We start from the raw sequence: 18,618 nt of genomic DNA, 5'->3' as shown, positions 1-18,618 counted from the left end.
ATCACTTGCCTGTAATAGGACTCCTGTCCCTGCTGGTCTCTCACACAAGTCAGAAAGCAGCCCTCCTGGAGTCTAGGGACTGTCAAAAACGTTTCAGCTTGTTTAACACCTTATCCACACTAGCAGTCATTATAACAATGAGGAGAGACCAGACAGATTTTTGCCCACGGACCCTCCAGGCAAGCTCTGCATCATGCTGTGTATATTTACCAGCTTGCCTGCCCTTTAATTGCACTTTTATCAGCTAGCCTAGTATTTTACATTGCCTTACAACAACAAACCTGAATACACCAGACACCTGACCAGCCCTAAATCACTGAATGAAAGGGGGCCTGGGGGGAGATTTCCAGCCAGCACTAGGGGAAGGGGGTAAACAATGGTGAATGCAGAGAGAGGAGGAGTGTAGAGAATGAGATGGAGCAGAGAGCTTATCTGTATTGCAGTCCCACATCACACAGGCTACTTGCCTGTAATGTGTCTCCTGTCCCTGCCAGCCAAATGCAAAAAAGCTTTATTGGCAGGACCAAATACATTTAGCATTGCCAAAGCAAAAACAAAACATTAACAACATGGTGGGGAGGATTGTGGGAATAGGGGAAGGATATAGGTATACCGTCCATAGGGGTGTGGAGGATTTAAGGGATGGTCAGCTTCTCACACAAGCTGCAGGCAGCCCTCCTGGAGTTTAGGGACTGTCAAAAACTTTTCAACCTATGAAATACTTTATGTAGCTGTCTACATGCAGTCTTTACAATAGGGAAAGAGCTGAGTTTTTCCCACAGACCCTGCAGGAGGCAAGCCTCTGTATAGTTACCAGCTTGCCCGCTTCAACGATTTCAGGGAATTTTTTTTAAAGGTACAGGAGTCTCAGGGGGGGATTCCATACATCCGGAACCCCCGTCTGAATACGCCAGTGCATTGTAGCGGGAAATAACTGATGGCCGCACAAAGCCACTTAGGATAGGGGACCTGTCAGATTCCTTCCTGGATTCCAGGTCCGCCTGGGCGTTCTTCTTTGTCATCTTATTCAGCTCGCCTCCCTGGAAAACAGCACAAAAGTGACATCAGCAAAGATAGCTTAATAACATAAGCACACACTCATAGAGGCAGTCTGAGCCATCCTTGGATTCACCAATCACATGTGGACAGCTACTGATGCACACACTAGACTACACCAGTACTGCTTTCTCTAACAGACAAACCTACTGCCACTATGACATGCTGACAACAATAAGCCATTCGCCTGGCCTAGTGTGCTTCTGTCGGCTTTTCAGAAACAAATAAACATTACAGATGTTGAAATGTGGACACAAGTGTTAGTGTGTCCAGGCCCAAAGGCCTAGTGCACACCAGAGCGGTTCTGCTGCGGTTTGCGATCTGCTTGCGGGTGCGGATCCGCTTGGGTAATGTATTTCAATGGGCTGGTGCACACCAGAGCGGGAGGCGTTTTGCAGAAACTCATACTCCCGGGCTGCTGCAGATTTTCGATTGCGGATGCGTTTCTGCCTCGATGTTAAGTATAGGAAAAACGCAAACCACTCTGAAAAACGGCACTTCAGAGCGGTTTTCCAGGCGTTTTTGTTACAGTAGCTGTTCAGTAACAGCTTTACTGTAACAATACATGAAATCTACTACACCAAAAACGCTTCACAAAACCGCAAAATGCTAGCTGATACGCTGCAGAAAATAAGAAAAAGCGTTCATATGAAATGGAGAATCCAACTTTGTTGATCTGTCTAGCAAGAACTAGTCTTACTGCAAACTATCTGAACAGGCATTGGGGTTAAATACACATCACTATTATCTACAGAGCTGCAGTCCTAAGTCCTTTACACAGGAGCCATGTCATTTCCAGTTGGCGAGCAATCTGATCAAAATAAAAAAAATGATCTAATGATCAAAACTTATTTTTTCTGCCCACCAATTGAGAGCTACCAATAGTTTCAGATCCAGTGTGCATGCGCATTGAAGAAAGGAGAAACGAGAACACCAACCTTTATTGGTTGACTTTATTAAATCCAGTTAAATCCAGTCCACAATATGTGACAATATGAGGACTTGGGACGACCAGCAAGTGGGTGGCTAAGGCATCATGCAGCTAACAGCTGGTTCCCGCTACCGACTGAACAAACACACGGCAACACAAAACAGCTGTTAGCCACACAATGCCTTTGCCTTAGTCACCCACTTGCCTGGTCGCCCTAAGTCTTCATGTTGTCACAATCAATGGACTGTATTTAACTGGATGGAATAAACTCAAACAACACTGGTCAAAGATCCCGTTTCTCCGTTCTTCAAGAGAAATTACTACATTTAGCTGAATGTCAACTGGAGCTGCTGCCTGCTAATGATGTATGCAGAGCTTAAAGCGGACCCAAACCAAACATTTTTTTAATTCAAAATATTTAGTTGCACCACTCTGATGCATACAAAGGTAAATAAACACTCCTTCAAGCCTATGAGCATTTCAGTGCATACTTTTCACCCTTCTCTTTTCATAACTAGGGTTACACAGGTGGCAGCCATTAGCAATTCCTCCTTTGCTGGACACCATCTACTTCACCAGTTTGCCGGATTCTGTCCCGGCAATATGAAAGGAAGGGAGGGGTTCCTTCAATAAATGTAAAATATTTTAAATTTGTCATCATGCAGCTGAAAAAAAGGCTGCTATTTATTATAATTTAGAAAATAGATTTTATTTCTGAAATCTTGTATTTTTAATTTGGGTCCACTTTAAAGGGAAGGTTAAGGGAGGGTGGGTAAAAAATAAAAATCAATTTCCACTTACCTGGGGCTTCCTCCAGCCCGTGGCAGGCAGGAGGTGCCCTCGCCGCCGCTCCGCAGGCTCCCGGTGGTCTCCGGTGGCCGACCCGACCTGGCCAGGCCGGCTGCCAGGTCGGGCTCTTCTGCGCTCCAAGGCCCGGAACTTCTGCGTCCCACGCCGGCGCGCTGACGTCATCGGACGTCCTCCAGGCTCTACTGCGCAGGCGCAGTAGTTCTGCGCCTGCGCAGTAGAGCCCGGAGGACGTCCGATGACGTCAGCGCGCCGGCGTGGGACGCAGAAGTTCCGGGCCTTGGAGCGCAGAAGAGCCCGACCTGGCAGCCGGCCTGGCCAGGTCGGGTCGGCCACCGGAGACCACCGGGAGCCTGCGGAGCGGCGGCGAGGGCACCTCCTGCCTGCCACGGGCTGGAGGAAGCCCCAGGTAAGTGGAAATTGATTTTTATTTTTTACCCACCCTCCCTGAACCTTTCCTTTAAGGGCTGGTTCAGACGGACGCTTGCGGAGCGTTTACCGCAAGTGCTCGGAACATCGCGGTAAACGCTCCCATTCAAGTGAATGGGAGCGTTTACACCGAGCTTTTGCGCGCTTTTACCCGAACGCAGCGTTGGGTCCCGATTTTCGTGAGCGTTCGGGCTGCCCCTGGAAGTGACATGTTGCTTCCAGGGAGCGGCCAACCACGATGGATAATGTTCCCCTAGGGGAAGAAAGAAACACGACCGCTTTACGATGCGACCGAAGGCTACTGAAAGCCTGACCGCGCAGCCGCCGCAACGCCCCCAGACGCGACGCCACGCAGACGTCCGTCTGAACCAGCCCTAATTCCTGGAAAGAGGTCCAGGTTTGACCTGTGTGGTGTGTGCACAGTAAACCATACTTCATCCTCATTAGAGCTAGGGACTATAAAATGTGTTATGGTTGTCATGTCACTGTGTCACTCAGGGGCGTTCGCTAGCCCTATTTTGGGGGGGGCACGTGCCCCCAATCTGTCCTGGGGTGCCACGAATCTCTTGGTTCCCGCAGGGCCGCGCCTGGGCGGGTGCTCACCCCCTCTGTCAGCGGCTCCCTCCAGCCGCCGCCACCACATCACTCAAACCTCGACCAGGCGGCGAGCCGGCGACCAATCGTGCAGGCGCTAGGACCCAGCACCCGCACTGATATGCGGAAGTGACATCACTTCCGCATATAGAGCAGGTGCGTCCGGTGCCTGCTCGTACTGGTCGGGTCGCCGCTGATCCTGAGGTCTGAGTGACACACACTGTCTGCAAGGTAAGGGGGGAGCGGCGGCGGCGGCGGCGGCTAGAGGGGGGGCCTCCCTGTCACTCACTCACTACCTAAAGGGGCTCCCTGTCACTCACTCACTCCCTAAAGGGGCTCCCTGGCACTCACTCACTACCTAAAGGGGCTCCCTGGCACTCACTCACTCCCTAATGGGGCTCCCTGTCACTCACTCACTACCTAAAGGGCCTCCCTGTCACTCACTCACTACCTAAAGGGCCTCCCTGTCACTCACTCACTCCCTAATGGGGCTCCCTGTCACTCACTCACTTCCTAAAGGGGCTCCCTGTGACTCACTCACTAACTAAAGGGACTTCCTGTCACTCACTCACTACTTAAAGAGACTCCCTGTCACCACTCACTCACTCACTCCCTAATGGGGCTCCCTGTCACTCACTCACTGCCTGAAGGGGCTCCCTGGCACTCACTCACTGCCTGAAGGGGCTCCCTGGCACTCACTCACTGCCTGAAGGGGCTCCCTGGCACTCACTGCCTAAAGGGGGCTCCCTGGCACTCCCTACCTAAAGGGGCTCCCTGGCACTCACTCACTACCTAAAGGGGCTCCCTGTCACTCACTATCGGGGTCCCTGGCACTCACTACCTAACTGGAGGCGCCTGTCACTCACTAGCTAACCTGGGGGTCCCTGTCACTCACTACCTAACTTGGAGGGCTACCATATTAAGGGGGCATTCTGCCTATTTATGTGAAATGCTGTCTATTTATGTGCCTCATGACTGCTGAATTTGTCTTGTTGGGAACCTCATGATTTGTTGGAGGCCTCATGATTGCTGAATTTGTCTTGTTGGGGGCCTCATGATTTGTTGGAGGCCTCATGATTGCTGAATTTGTCTTGTTGGGGGCCTCATGATTTGTTGGGAGCCTCATGATTGCTGAATTTGTCTTGTTGGGGGTCACATGATTGCTAACTGCGAGACTATGGGAAAAGCTGAATCCTTATCATATGAGACAATAGCATTAAACCTACTTTTTTAGCTTTTTAAAACAGAAAATAAAACTGGGAGGTTCTAAAAATTTGAATACATTTTTCAGGAGTAGGATGGATGAAATTGTTTATCTTCACAGTTTATTTTCAACTTGGATTTTCCATAATGTTCATGTATGAGTTAAAACGTTTGTACAGTATTTAGTTTAAATTGCTGTTGCCACTTTGCGATAGATAAGTGACTTTTGGGTTGCAGTTTGGGCACTCGGCCTCCAAAAGTTTCGCCACCACTGTCATAATCTAATGTCCCACCATTGCTAGGTTCATGTAAATTTGTCTCCACCCGTTACCACACCTATATTCTGGTCCATGGCCCACCCATTTTTCGGTGCGGCACGATAAGCACGCCGCACAGCGTGATCCTCATATTTTTGGCACGCTAGCTGCAGTGTGCTGAATTCTGCTGCCTACAGTATGTACAGTATACGCTGTTCTCTAGTGCCTGCACTGTGTGCTGATTTACCTCTAGTGTGTACAGTGTAAGGTGTTACTCTATGCCTTTACTGATTGTAAACCAGCTATATTGTATGCTGATCCCTGCTACTTTCAGTATGTACAGTATTAGCTGTAAAGCCTGGTACACACATACAATTTTGATTAGCCAATTTTAGCTCTGTTCATAAAATTCATTGTCTGTTGGCCCACTTACTGCACGGGGGTGGTAAAATTGGGGGTCAGTGATTGACCAATCAAAATTGTATGTGCGTATACATCTTTGATCTATGCCTATACTGATTGTAATTTATCTAAATAAAGGACAGGGGGCTCCATCCAATATTTCGATGGGCAGGCCCGTTATCTGTAGCTTACACAGCTGCTAAGTTCATGTACATTTGGCCCCACCCATGACCACGCCCACTCACCTCATGGCCACACCCATTTTTGCCATGCCTCCCTACCTGTTGCCCACAGGTGCCCCCGATCTCCAAGGACCCTAGAAACGCCCCTGACAGGGCACACACATAGGTTACATACTACAGTATTGCAAAGATGTAAAACACAGATCCGTTTACTTGGGTATGTAGTAGTGATGCTCAAATACCCCTTTTTAAAATTCGAGTTTGGTCGAATTCGAATAGTAAATTATTCGAGGTCAGTCGAATATTCGAGTCGAATAATTTTTACTATTCGATTCGACCTCGGACTTCGAGCTCACTATTCGAGTCGGTATTCGAGCTAACTATTCGAGCTGACTATTCGAATTGGCCTTAAATAGCTTCCAACACTTGTTTTGAGGGTGAATGATGCAAGAAACCTCTTTTTTTCCAAGTAACAACAGCAAGTGATTATGTGGGGATGTTCCTTTAAAAAAAATGTGGAAAGAGAAGTTGTGTCCTTAATTTTGTTCAGTAGTGTTACTGTATATACTTGTTCTTCTTCTTCTTTATCTTTCTTCTTCTTCTTCTCGATCTTCTTCTTCTATATCTTCTTCTTCTTCTTCTATATTGTCTTCTTCTTCTTCTTCTTCTTCTTCTTCTTCTTCTTCTTCATCTTCTTCTTCTTCTTCTTCTCTTCTTCTTCTTCTTCTTCTTCTTCTTCTTCTTCTTCTTCATCTTCTTCTTCTTCTTCTTCCTTCTTCTTCTTCTTCTTCTTCTTCTTCATCTTCTTCTTCATCTTCTTCTTCTTCTTCTTCTTCTTCTTCTTCTTCTTCTTCTTCTTCTTCTTCTCTTCTTCTTCTTCTTCTTCTTCTTCTTCTTCTTCTTCTTCTTCTTCTTCTTCTTCTTCTTCTTCTTCTTCTTCTTCTTCTTCTTCTTCTTCTTCTTCTTCTTCTTCTTCATCTTCTTCTTCATCTTCATCTTCATCTCATCTTCATCTTCATCTTCATCTTCATCTTCTTCTTCATCTTCTTCTTCTTTTTCATCTTCTTCTTCATCTTCTTCTTCTTTTTCATCTTCTTCTTCATCTTCTTCTTCTTTTTCATCTTCTTCTTCATCTTCTTCTTCTTCTTCATCTTCATCTTCTTCTTCTTCTTCATCTTCATCTTCTCCTTCCTTTTCAATATCGTCTTCTTCTTCTTCACGTATTTCTCTTTTCAATTTTTTTTTAAAGAAATGCAGCTATTTTTGAGCGTAACAAATAGCTGGTGGGCGCACGCATGTTGGAAGCGCCATTGTATGTGCTCCCTGGCAGTGGAAACACAAAGACAGCAGGAGGTAAATTCAGCAGCAGGAGGAGGAGGATGAGTGTGTGGCAGCAGGCAGTCAATGAGGCAGGCAGCTCGCCGTGACATAATAGCCCTGGTACCTAGCGGTGATACCAGGGCTGTAAATAAACACAACAGGAGGTCCCAGACAGCGGTCGTGCAGCCCACATTGTGTCCAATACACAACTGGGACAACACAGTTTTCAACCCGGGCACCTCAGAAAAATTAAACCTTTTTTTTTTTTTAATGGTTTGTTTGGTTTTGGTTTTGCAACCAATATAGCTATTGTTTGACGTAATAGCTGGTGGCAGAGTGGCAGCAGAAGGTAAATCATCTGTGTACCCTGGCAGTGGGAAACACAGACAGACAGCAGCAGCAGGAGGAGGAATGGAGGAGTAGGCGAGCAGCTATTGTTTGACGTAATAGCTGGTGGCAGAGTGGCAGCAGAAGGTAAATCATCTGTGTACCCTGGCAGTGGGAAACACAGACAGACAGCAGCAGCAGCAGCAGGAGGAGGTATGGAGGAGCAGTGTGAGTGTGGCAGCAGGTAGGCAGCGTGACATAATAGCCCTGGTACCTAGCGGTGATACCAGGGCTGTAAATAAACACAACAGGAGGTCCCAGACAGCGGTCGTGCAGCCCACATTGTGTCCAATACACAACTGGGACAACACAGTTTTAAACCCGGGCACCTCAGAAAAATTAAACCTTTTTTTTTTTTTAATGGTTTGTTTGGTTTTGGTTTTGCAACCAATATAGCTATTGTTTGACGTAATAGCTGGTGGCAGAGTGGCAGCAGAAGGTAAATCATCTGTGTACCCTGGCAGTGGGAAACACAGACAGACAGCAGCAGCAGGAGGAGGAATGGAGGAGTAGGCGAGCAGCTATTGTTTGACGTAATAGCTGGTGGCAGAGTGGCAGCAGAAGGTAAATCATCTGTGTACCCTGGCAGTGGGAAACACAGACAGACAGCAGCAGGAGGAGGTATGGAGGAGCAGTGTGAGTGTGGCAGCAGGTAGGCAGCGTGACATAATAGCCCTGGTACCTAGCGGTGATACCAGGGCTGTAAATAAACACAACAGGAGGTCCCAGACAGCGGTCGTGCAGCCCACATTGTGTCCAATACACAACTGGGACAACACAGTTTTCAACCCGGGCACCTCAGAAAAATTAAACCTTTTTTTTTTTTTTTAATGGTTTGTTTGGTTTTGGTTTTGCAACCAATATAGCTATTGTTTGACGTAATAGCTGGTGGCAGAGTGGCAGCAGAAGTTAATTCTGTGTACCCTGGCAGTGGGAAACACAGACAGACAGCAGCAGCAGGAGGAGGAATGGAGGAGTAGGCGAGCAGCTATTGTTTGACGTAATAGCTGGTGGCAGAGTGGCAGCAGAAGGTAAATCATCTGTGTACCCTGGCAGTGGGAAACACAGACAGGAAGCAGCAGCAGGAGGAGGAATGGAGGAGTAGGCGAGCAGCTATTGTTTGACGTAATAGCTGGTGGCAGAGTGGCAGCAGAAGGTAAATCATCTGTGTACCCTGGCAGTGGGAAACACAGACAGACAGCAGCAGCAGCAGCAGGAGGAGGTATGGAGGAGCAGTGTGAGTGTGGCAGCAGGTAGGCAGCGTGACATAATAGCCCTGGTACCTAGCGGTGATACCAGGGCTGTAAATAAACACAACAGGAGGTCCCAGACAGCGGTCGTGCAGCCCACATTGTGTCCAATACACAACTGGGACAACACAGTTTTTAACCCGGGCACCTCAGAAAAATTAAACCTTTTTTTTTTTTTATGGTTTTTTGGTTTTTGGTTTTGCAACCAATATAGCTATTGTTTGACGTAATAGCTGGTGGCAGAGTGGCAGCAGAAGAAGGTAATTCTGTGTACCCTGGCAGTGGGAAACACAGACAGACAGCAGAAGGGCAGTACACAGCAGCCCACTGTAGGTGTAAAATGTGTGGCTGCAGGCGACGTAATAGTCAAAGTGAACCAGGCTGGCTTAGTGAGCAGGAGCCAGGAGGTGGTAAAGGGTGGTAAGGCACATTAACGATGGTTCCGGCAGCCAGTTCATGTCCCCCTCTCGCCGACAACAGGGGCCAGGATCTCGCCTTCCACCCACGCCTGGTTCATCTTGAGAAACGTCAGTCTGTCCACAGACTTGTGAGACAGACGTGAGCGTTTCTCGGTGACCACGCCACCAGCTGCACTGAAGCAGCGCTCGGACAGCACGCTGGAAGGGGGGCAGGACAGCACTTCCAGGGCGTACTGCGCCAGCTCGCTCCAGATCTCCATGCGCTTGACCCAATACTCCATGGGATCAACAGGGGCATCGCTGTCAAGCCCGCTGTACGACCCCATGTAGTCAGCCACCATGCGGGTCAGGCGCTGGCTGTGACCGGAGGAGGATGCTGCTGCATGCATCTCCTCTCTAGTCACTGCTGCCGGAGCCTCTACAGTCCTGTAGAGCTCGTGGCTGAGAGACAGCAGGTCTGTGGGGCGCTTGCTGCTGCTGGATGCAGGCACCTGCTGCTGCCTCTGTGCTGGCTGCTGGACAGTGGGGGTGGAAGGCTGGGGGAAGGCTTCCTCCAAGCGCTCAACAAGGGCCTGCTGCAAGCTCCTTATTTGTTGCGCTGGGTCTCCTCCTGCAGGCGGCAGGAACTGGCTCAACTTCCCCTTGAGGCGTGGGTCCAACATCATGCTGATCCAGATGTCCTCCCTCTGCTTCATCTGGATCACCCTGGGGTCCCTGCGCAGGCACGTCAGCATGTGCGCTGCCATTGGGAAGAGGCGGGCCACGTCTGCTGGCACATCGACGTCAGTGCTGTCCTCATCCTCCTCCTCTGCCGCCTCATCCTCTCTCCACCCCCGCACCAACTCAGCTGCGCTGTGCTGATCCCCCTCATCAGCAGCCAGGTCAGGGACCTCCACCAAGTCCTCCTCCTCCTCCCCCTCAGAGGTGGACTGCGCAGCTGGTTGCCGCTCCTGCTGGTCCAAGGCTGCCGCTCCCTGTTCCAGCAAAGCATCGAGGGCCCTGTTCAGCAGAGAAACCAGGGGCACCCACTCGCAGACCATAGCATGGTCCCTGCTCACCATGTTTGTGGCCTGCAGGAAGGGAGCCAGCACTAAGCACACCTGCTGCATGTGCCTCCAGTCATCATCGGGGACGATGGACGGGAAGTTGCTGGTCTTGTCCCTTCTCAGAGCTGCGGAAACAGTGGCCAGGGCAAGGTACTGTTTGACAGCGCGCCTCTGTTCAACCAGACGCTCCAACATCGCCAGGGTGGAGTTCCAGCGAGTCGGAACGTCAAGGATCAGCCGATGGCGTGGCAGATCCAGCTCCTTTTGCACGTCTTCCAGGCTCGCACAGGCTGCAGCCGAGCGCCGGAAGTGACGCACAACATTCCTTGCCGTTTCCAGCAGTTCGCCCATCCCCTGGTAGGTGCGCAGGAACTTCTGCACCACCAGGTTCAGCACGTGGGCAAGACAGGGGATGTGGGTCAGGTTTCCCCTGTCTATTGCGGCAACCAGATTGGCCCCATTGTCGGCCACCACCTCTCCGACTCTGAGGCCTCTGGGGGTCAGCCAAATCCTCTCCTGCTCCTGGAGTTTGGCCAACACATGGGTTGCCGTCAGCTTGGTCTTCCCAAGGCTGACCAAGTGCAGCAGCGCTTGGCAGTGGCGGGCCTTCACGCTGCTGCTGAGGCGGGGGGTTTGGCCAGGTGTGCCGGAGGATGGCAGAGGATCGGAGGAACCTGCTGCAGTTCCCCTGAGCCTGCGGGGTGGCACCACCCACTGTGTTGCTGCTGCTGCTGTGCCCGCTGCTGCTCTCCCATCCTCACCCCCTTCCACCAAGCTGACCCAGTGGACAGTGAAGGACAGGTAGCGGCCTGTCCCGAAGCGGCTGCTCCAGGAGTCCATGGTGACGTGGACCCTTTCACCAACCGCGTGCTCCAGCCCTCGCTCCACATTGGCCATCACAAAGCGGTGCAGTGCAGGAATGGCCTTGCGGGCAAAGAAGTGTCTGCTGGGGAGCTGCCAGTCTGGGGCTGCGCAAGCAAGCAGCGCACGAATGTCGCTCCCCTCCTGCACGAGCGTGTACGGCAGGAGTTGGGAGCACATGGCCCGTGCCAGCAAGCCGTTCAGCTGCCGCACGCGACGGCTGCTGGGAGGCAGAGCCCTAACCACCCCCTGGAAGGACTCGCTCAAAAGGCTCTGGCGTGGCCTTTTGCTGACACGGGAATCAGCAGACACAGCAGAGGAGGCCACTGAGGACTGGCTGCCAGAACAGGCCTCAGTGTCGGCGGCAGGAGTTGCAGAGGGGGGAGGAGCAGTGCGTTTCCGCACTCCTGCTGGTGCTGCTGGAGGAGCAGGAGGGCGGGTGGCTGCTGTTGCTGCTGCTGCTGCTGAAGGCTGTGCAGTGATGGGTGTGGTGCCACTGCCAGCAGCAGATGCCTTCAGCCTCTGGAATATCTCATGCTGGTGGAAATGTTTAGCCGCAAGGTGGTTGATGAGCGAGCTGGTGCTGAACTTTAAGGGGTCTGCACCTCTGCTCAACTTCCGCTGACAGTGGTTGCAAGTGGCGTACTTGCTGTACACAGTGGGCATGGTGAAAAACCGCCAGATTGGTGACAGAAACTTCCCCCTACGGCATGGAAGCGCTGCTGCCTGTCTCCCTGTGGTGGTTGGGGGGGGGGGGCTTGGGTGCGGCTGGGGGTGGTACTGGCTGATGCTGCTGCTGCTGCTGCTGAGCCTGAGACACCAGCAGGCTGTGGGACGCTGCCAATGCTTGCAATGATGCGCCTCCTTGCAAGGCCCACAAGCGCATCCTCCTCCTCCTCCTCAGAGCTGCTGAGGACGACATCCCCTGGAGGTGGTGGCACCCAGTCTCTGTCTGTCACCGGGTCATCATCATCCTCCCCCTCCTGAAACATGTCCTGCTGGGATGAGGACCCCCCAAACTCCTCTCCTGATGCATGGATGGGCTGCTTGACTGTCGCCACAGTCTTGCTGTCCAATCCCTCATCCCCCAAAGTGCCCATCAGCATCTCCTCCTCAAGATCGCCAACAACAGCAGACAATTTACTCATGATGCCTGGGGTCAAAAGACTGCTGAATGACAGGTCGGCGAGTGACGGTGAACTGGCCTCCTCCCCAGACCCTGCTGGGCGGCTGCTGCGAACAGGGGTGGTGGTGGTGGTGAGGGTGGAGGCCTCGGATGCAGAGCTGATGGCGGGCTGCTCATCCTCCGTCATGAGTTGCACCACAGTGTCTGCATCCTTTTCCTCAATGGGACGTTTCCGACCCGGCTGGAGGAAAATGGGAGCAGGTGCTACACGCAGCTGCTGCTGTGTCTCTGCAGCGTGAGTTGCAGATGCTCCTGCTGGGCGGCGCCCAAGGCGTCCACGGCCAGTGGCTATGGGAGGAATGTTAGCCACTGACGCTGCTGCTGCTGCTGCGGAACTGTGCATGGTGGCGCGCCCGCGGCCGCGGCTTGCCACAATGCTGCTCCCTCTCCTCCTGATTCCCTTGCTGCCCTTCCCCTTGCCCAAACCGCGCTGGCTGCCACTTCCAGACATCTTCAATGTTTTGGGCGTATAGACAAAAGTTTTGTAAAAGGGCGGGTGAAAAGTGGGGTACTTTAATGGAGTGGGTTGGTTGGTGAGGTGACTGAGTGAGTGTCCCCTAGTACAGTAAGTAAGTAGTAACAGTCAGGAAGTACAACTAGCAGTTACAATAATCAGTAGTAATCACAAGTAAATTTAGTGTGTGTACACTCAGACAGTGAGTGACCGCACGCAGGAGCTAGTAGCCTATGAACACAGTGACTGAGTGTCCTAGACTCCTAGTACAGTAAGAGTAAGTAGTAACAGTAAGTAGAACTAACTAATAATCAATCAGCGATCAGAAGGTAATGGAGTGTGGGTGGTGTGTGTACACTCAGACAGTGAGTGACCGCACGCAGGAGCTAGTAGCCTATGAACACAGTGACTGAGTGTCCTAGACTCCTAGTACAGTAAGAGTAAGTAGTAACAGTAAGTAGAACTAACTAATTACAATAATCAATCAGCGATCAGAAGGTAATGGAGTGTGGGTGGTGTGTGTACACTCAGACAGTGAGTGACCGCACGCAGGAGCTAGTAGCCTATGAACACAGTGACTGAGTGTCCTAGACTCCTAGTACAGTAAGAGTAAGTAGTAACAGTAAGTAGAACTAACTAATTACAATAATCAATTAGCGATCAGAAGGAAATGGAGTGTGGGTGGTGTGTGTACACTCAGACAGTGAGTGACCGCACGCAGGAGCTAGTAGCCTATGAACACAGTGACTGAGTGTCCTAGACTCCTAGTACAGTAAGAGTAAGTAGTAACAGTAAGTAGAACTAACTAATAATCAATCAGCGATCAGAAGGAAATGGAGTGTGGGTGGTGTGTGTACACTCAGACAGTGAGTGACCGCACGCAGGAGCTAGTAGCCTATGAACACAGTGACTGAGTGTCCTAGACTCCTAGTACAGTAAGAGTAAGTAGTAACAGTAAGTAGAACTAACTAATTACAATAATCAATCAGCGATCAGAAGGAAATGGAGTGTGGGTGGTGTGTGTACACTCAGACAGTGAGTGACCGCACGCAGGAGCTAGTAGCCTATGAACACAGTGACTGAGTGTCCTAGACTCCTAGTACAGTAAGAGTAAGTAGTAACAGTAAGTAGAACTAACTAATTACAATAATCAATCAGCGATCAGAAGGAAATGGAGTGTGGGTGGTGTGTGTACACTCAGACAGTGAGTGACCGCACGCAGGAGCTAGTAGCCTATGAACACAGTGACTGAGTGTCCTAGACTCCTAGTACAGTAAGAGTAAGTAGTAACAGTAAGTAGAACTAACTAATAATCAATCAGCGATCAGAAGGAAATGGAGTGTGGGTGGTGTGTGTACACTCAGACAGTGAGTGACCGCACGCAGGAGCTAGTAGCCTATGAACACAGTGACTGAGTGTCCTAGACTCCTAGTACAGTAAGAGTAAGTAGTAACAGTAAGTAGAACTAACTAATTACAATAATCAATCAGCGATCAGAAGGAAATGGAGTGTGGGTGGTGTGTGTACACTCAGACAGTGAGTGACCGCACGCAGGAGCTAGTAGCCTATGAACACAGTGACTGTCTGACTGAGTGTCCTAGACTCCTAGTACAGTAAGAGTAAGTAGTAACAGTAAGTACAACTAACTAACAATAATCTATCAGTAATCAGAAGGAAATAGAGTGTGTGTACACACAGACAGTGAGTGAGTGCACACACGCAGGAGCTAGCTAGTAGCCTATAAACAGTGACAGTCAGTGAGTGTCCTACTCCTAGTACAGTATAACTACAATACTATTAGTAAAGGACAGCAGAAATACTGGTATAGATGAGAGAAATAAACAGAGGACAGCTGCCCACAGAGGCAAGGCCCCCCTGAGGCCTAAACCTGTAAGCTTGCAGCAGCTGCCTGTCTCTAATGTAACACACAAGCTACTAACTAAAATACAATGTCTATCTAACTAACAACAATATAGGTGTATATGGCAGGTGTAGGTGAGCAAAAACGCTAGGTAAATGATCACAATAGAGCACTTGCTAAGCCAAAGCACAAAGGAGCAACTCTCTCTCTGTACAAGTCTCAGGCAAGCATGGAGAAACGGAACATGGCGGCCGCTATTTATAGGGTAGGGGCTGGCCAGGGTCCCCCTCTGTGATTGGCTGCCGTCAGAGGGCCTGGGAGCCCTCTGATTGGCTCTAAGGACATCAATCTGGGCTATGACGCTATTCGAGCTCGGTACCGAGCTCGAATAGCGCCGTTTGCTCGAATAGCTCGAATAGTGAATGGGCTATTCGAGTGTACTCGGATAGCCCATTCGAATAGCTACAGCTATTCGGAGCTCGAATACCGAGCTCGGATAGCTGAAAAAGAGCTCGAATATTCGAGCTACTCGAATATTCGAGCTCTGCTGAGCACCACTGGTATGTAGCCGATAAAAACGTGTGTGAGACCACAGCAATAAACGCTTGGTTGGGGGAGCCTCTAGGCATAGGCAGTACAGGCCATTGTCTGGAGTGCCATTGGTCCTGGGGGCGCCATGTTGCTGGGTTAAGCCACGCCCCCTGGGTGAAATCACGCCCCTGACCAAAGCCCCGCCTCCACATGTGTTCTATTACTTGCTTCTGCTGCATCTGCTTAGCGTAAGTTGTAGGCAGCTGCCACTGTGTCCTTCTGTGCCTTGTACATCCTTTTCCCCCCTTTTGTGCCTCCTTATGTCCCTTTTGTGCCTCCATCTGTCTCCTTGTGCCTCCTTCAGTCCCTTGTGCCATGTCTGACCCCCTGTTTGTCCTTCTGCCTCCCTTTGTGCCTCCTTCTTTCTCCACGTGCCTCCTTCAGTCCCCCTGTGCCACCTCTGCCTTCTTCTGTGCTCCTGTGCCACGCCCACTCACCTCATGGCCATGCACATTTTTGCCATACCTCCCCACCTGGTGCCCACAGGTGCCCCCGATCTCCAGGGACCCTAGAAACGCCCCTGGTGTCACTAAAGCTGGGAGTTTCAGGTCTGGGCAATATTGAAGTGGGGATCAAAGCACTGAAACTTGTGGGACATATGGGGTAATTTCAGAATTCTCTAATAAGTGATCACAGTTCTTTGCAGCCAGCACTAGTATGCAGAGTAATGCTAGGTACACACCATACAATTTTCTGGCAGATTTACCTGCCAAATCGATTATTTCCAACATGTCTGATATGAATTCCGATCGATTTTCGATTTTGCTATCGACTTTTTGATCGCTTTTCATAGAAGTGAAAAAAGAAATTCAGATTGTACGTGTTGGAAATAATCGATCTGGCAGGTAAGTCTGCCAGAAAATTGTATGGTGTGTGCCTAGTAGAGTTGGGCGAACTGTTAGCCGAACTGCAGCCGAACTGTTCGGCTGCCCAACCTGTCATGTCGCTGTGGCTCTTACTACTTCCGGGTCGCAATGACCCGGAGTAGTACGTCTGCGCTGGCCCGGCGGAGCGCATCCTAGATCGCGCTCCCGTTGCCGGGCACTCTGCGCATGTGTGTGACGTCACTCATGACGTCACACACATGCGCAGAGAGTGCCCGGCAACGGGAGCGCGATCTAGGACGCGCTCCGCCGGGCCAGCGCAGACGTACTACTCTGGGTCATTGCGACCCGGAAGTAGTAAGAGCCACAGCAACATGACAGGTTGGGCAGCCGAACAGTTCGGCTGCAGTTCGGCTAACAGTTCACCCAACTCTAGTGCCTAGCATAATGTGAGCAGGACACAATCTTTTCTTAGATCCCATCCTACAGAAATATGAAACATGGCAGATTTTGAAAACAATCAATTTTAAAGATAAATCTGTGTTTTCTTATCTGCGGGGCAAACAATAAGCCTCGATTTCCCACTATTCACTTCAGATAAAGTATGATAGAGCATCACAGCGTATTGTTCTGCGTGTGGCCGGAGTACGAAGTGCTGCAGAAGATCAGAAATGGATTTAGATGAAATTGGACCCGAGGCAAGATAGCAGTGTTTGCTCATCGCTGATGGTCACCTGGCTTTTTTTTTTTTTTAAAGCGGATCCAAGATGAAAAACTAACTATAACAAGTAACTTGTCTATATATCTTATCTAAAGTTTAGATAGTTTACACAGCAAATCTAGCTGCAAACAGCTTCAACAGTTTATGATTATTTATTCCTGCGATACAATGACAGCAGCCATGTTTTGTTTGTAATATTACACACAGGCAAGTTAATAGCATCTCCAGCCCTCAGCCTGTGATAAATTAAGTCCCCTCTCCTCCTCCTTCCTCTTCTCTGCCTCTGAAATCCCTGGCTAGTAACCTCCTCCTCCTCCTACCCAGACTAGCTCCCATAAGCCCTTGCTACTAAGGCTCAGAGTGCCAAGGCTCTCTTGAGAAGCTGTGGGTGAGGCTTGTTTAGTTTATAGGGAATTAGAGTATTAAAACAAAACAAAAAAAGTATTTGGCTTGTGGAATGCCCTATAAACTATATGAAATGAACACAATTATGCAATGAGTAAAAGTTTATCTCGGATCCACTTTAAGTACGATTTGGTGAGAGCTAGCATCCATTTATTTGTAAAACATTATTATCCACATCATAAAGCGAACACTAAGGGGGATGGTTAGGGTTAGGCACCACCAGGGGGGTCTTAGGTTTAGGCACCACCAGGGGGGGTCTTAGGTTTAGGCACCACCAGGGGAGTCTTAGGTTTAGGCACCATCAGGGGGGTCTTAGGTTTAGGCACCACCAGGTGAGTCTTAGGTTTAGGCACCACCACGGGGGGGTCTTATGTTTAGGCACCACCAGGGGGGTCTTAGGTTTAGGCACCACCAGGGGGGTCTTAGGTTTAGGCACCACCAGGGGGGTCTTAGGTTTAGGCACCACCAGGGGGGTCTTAGGTTTAGGCACCACCAGGGGGGTCTTAGGTTTAGGCATCACCAGGGGGGTCTTAGGTTTAGGCACCACCAGGGGAGTCTTAGGTTTAGGCACCACCAGGGGGGTCTAGGGGTTAGGGATAGGTACAGGGAGGGTTCTATGTGAGAGTAGGGTTAGGTATAGTTTTAGTAACATTTTAGTAACACTTACTAATGTTTTACAGCACTTATTACGAATGTAGTTATATTTATATCATCGTTATAAACAATATTTTCAGATTTTATTATAAGAAGAAAAGAAGGTTAATCACTATAATATACAATTATAACGATTAAACATATATTATCGTTTTTTTTTATAAACGTTATTTTAAGTTTCACTTTTGAAACAGAGAAGATTAACGTTTTCACTATTGCCGATTTCATACACATTATTTAATGATTTATAGATTTGTAAAACAGTATTTGTACATTAAATACAAAACAATATTATCGTTTACACCCAGCTCCCCTTTTTCCCGACGCCCTTTTTGTACGTACGCATCAGACAGTGCTGCTGCTGAGCGCACGTACACTTGCACGCTCCCGTGCGTGCGCGTGCACATGATAGTAGTGAAAAAAACCACCAAAGAAAAAATACACCTTTATTTCCAAATACTATATTGTCACCATAATTTGTAAAAAACAACAAAAACTCCACGTCTTGGGAAAAACCGACACTAAACCGGCCAGCCGGTGCCAGTATCCTGCAGATACACCACTTCTGCACGTACAGGACCCCAATAATAAAGAAGACCACGGCACTCAGGAGCTGTGCAGCAACAAGCTGTATTGGAGTCACAAGATACACGGCATGTTTCGGGCGGAGCCCTTCCTCAAGTGTGGAGGAAGGGCTCCGCAAAACATGTTGTGTATCTTGTGACTACTGAGTGCCGTGTCCTTGTTTATTTTTGGGCACCATACTTTGTACTAGGGA

The 18,618-nt window shown here is 49.7% G+C and overlaps 1 protein-coding gene across 1 annotated transcript in view; it reads right to left on the bottom strand.

Annotated features, from left to right (window-relative positions):
- Positions 1-620: 620 nt before the first annotated feature.
- Positions 621-18,618, bottom strand: part of LOC137525597 (lysosomal dipeptide transporter MFSD1-like) — a 107,408-nt gene continuing 89,410 nt past the window's right edge. The window contains exon 13 of the mRNA XM_068246745.1: positions 621-1,040. Coding sequence (XP_068102846.1) covers positions 837-1,040 — 204 coding nt within the window. The 3' untranslated portion in view covers positions 621-836. The remainder of the gene's footprint in view (positions 1,041-18,618) is intronic.

The sequence above is a fragment of the Hyperolius riggenbachi genome, chromosome 7, assembly GCF_040937935.1.
Source record: "Hyperolius riggenbachi isolate aHypRig1 chromosome 7, aHypRig1.pri, whole genome shotgun sequence".
Lineage (NCBI taxonomy): Eukaryota > Metazoa > Chordata > Amphibia > Anura > Hyperoliidae > Hyperolius > Hyperolius riggenbachi.
This window is presented reverse-complemented; position numbering and strand designations above follow the sequence as displayed.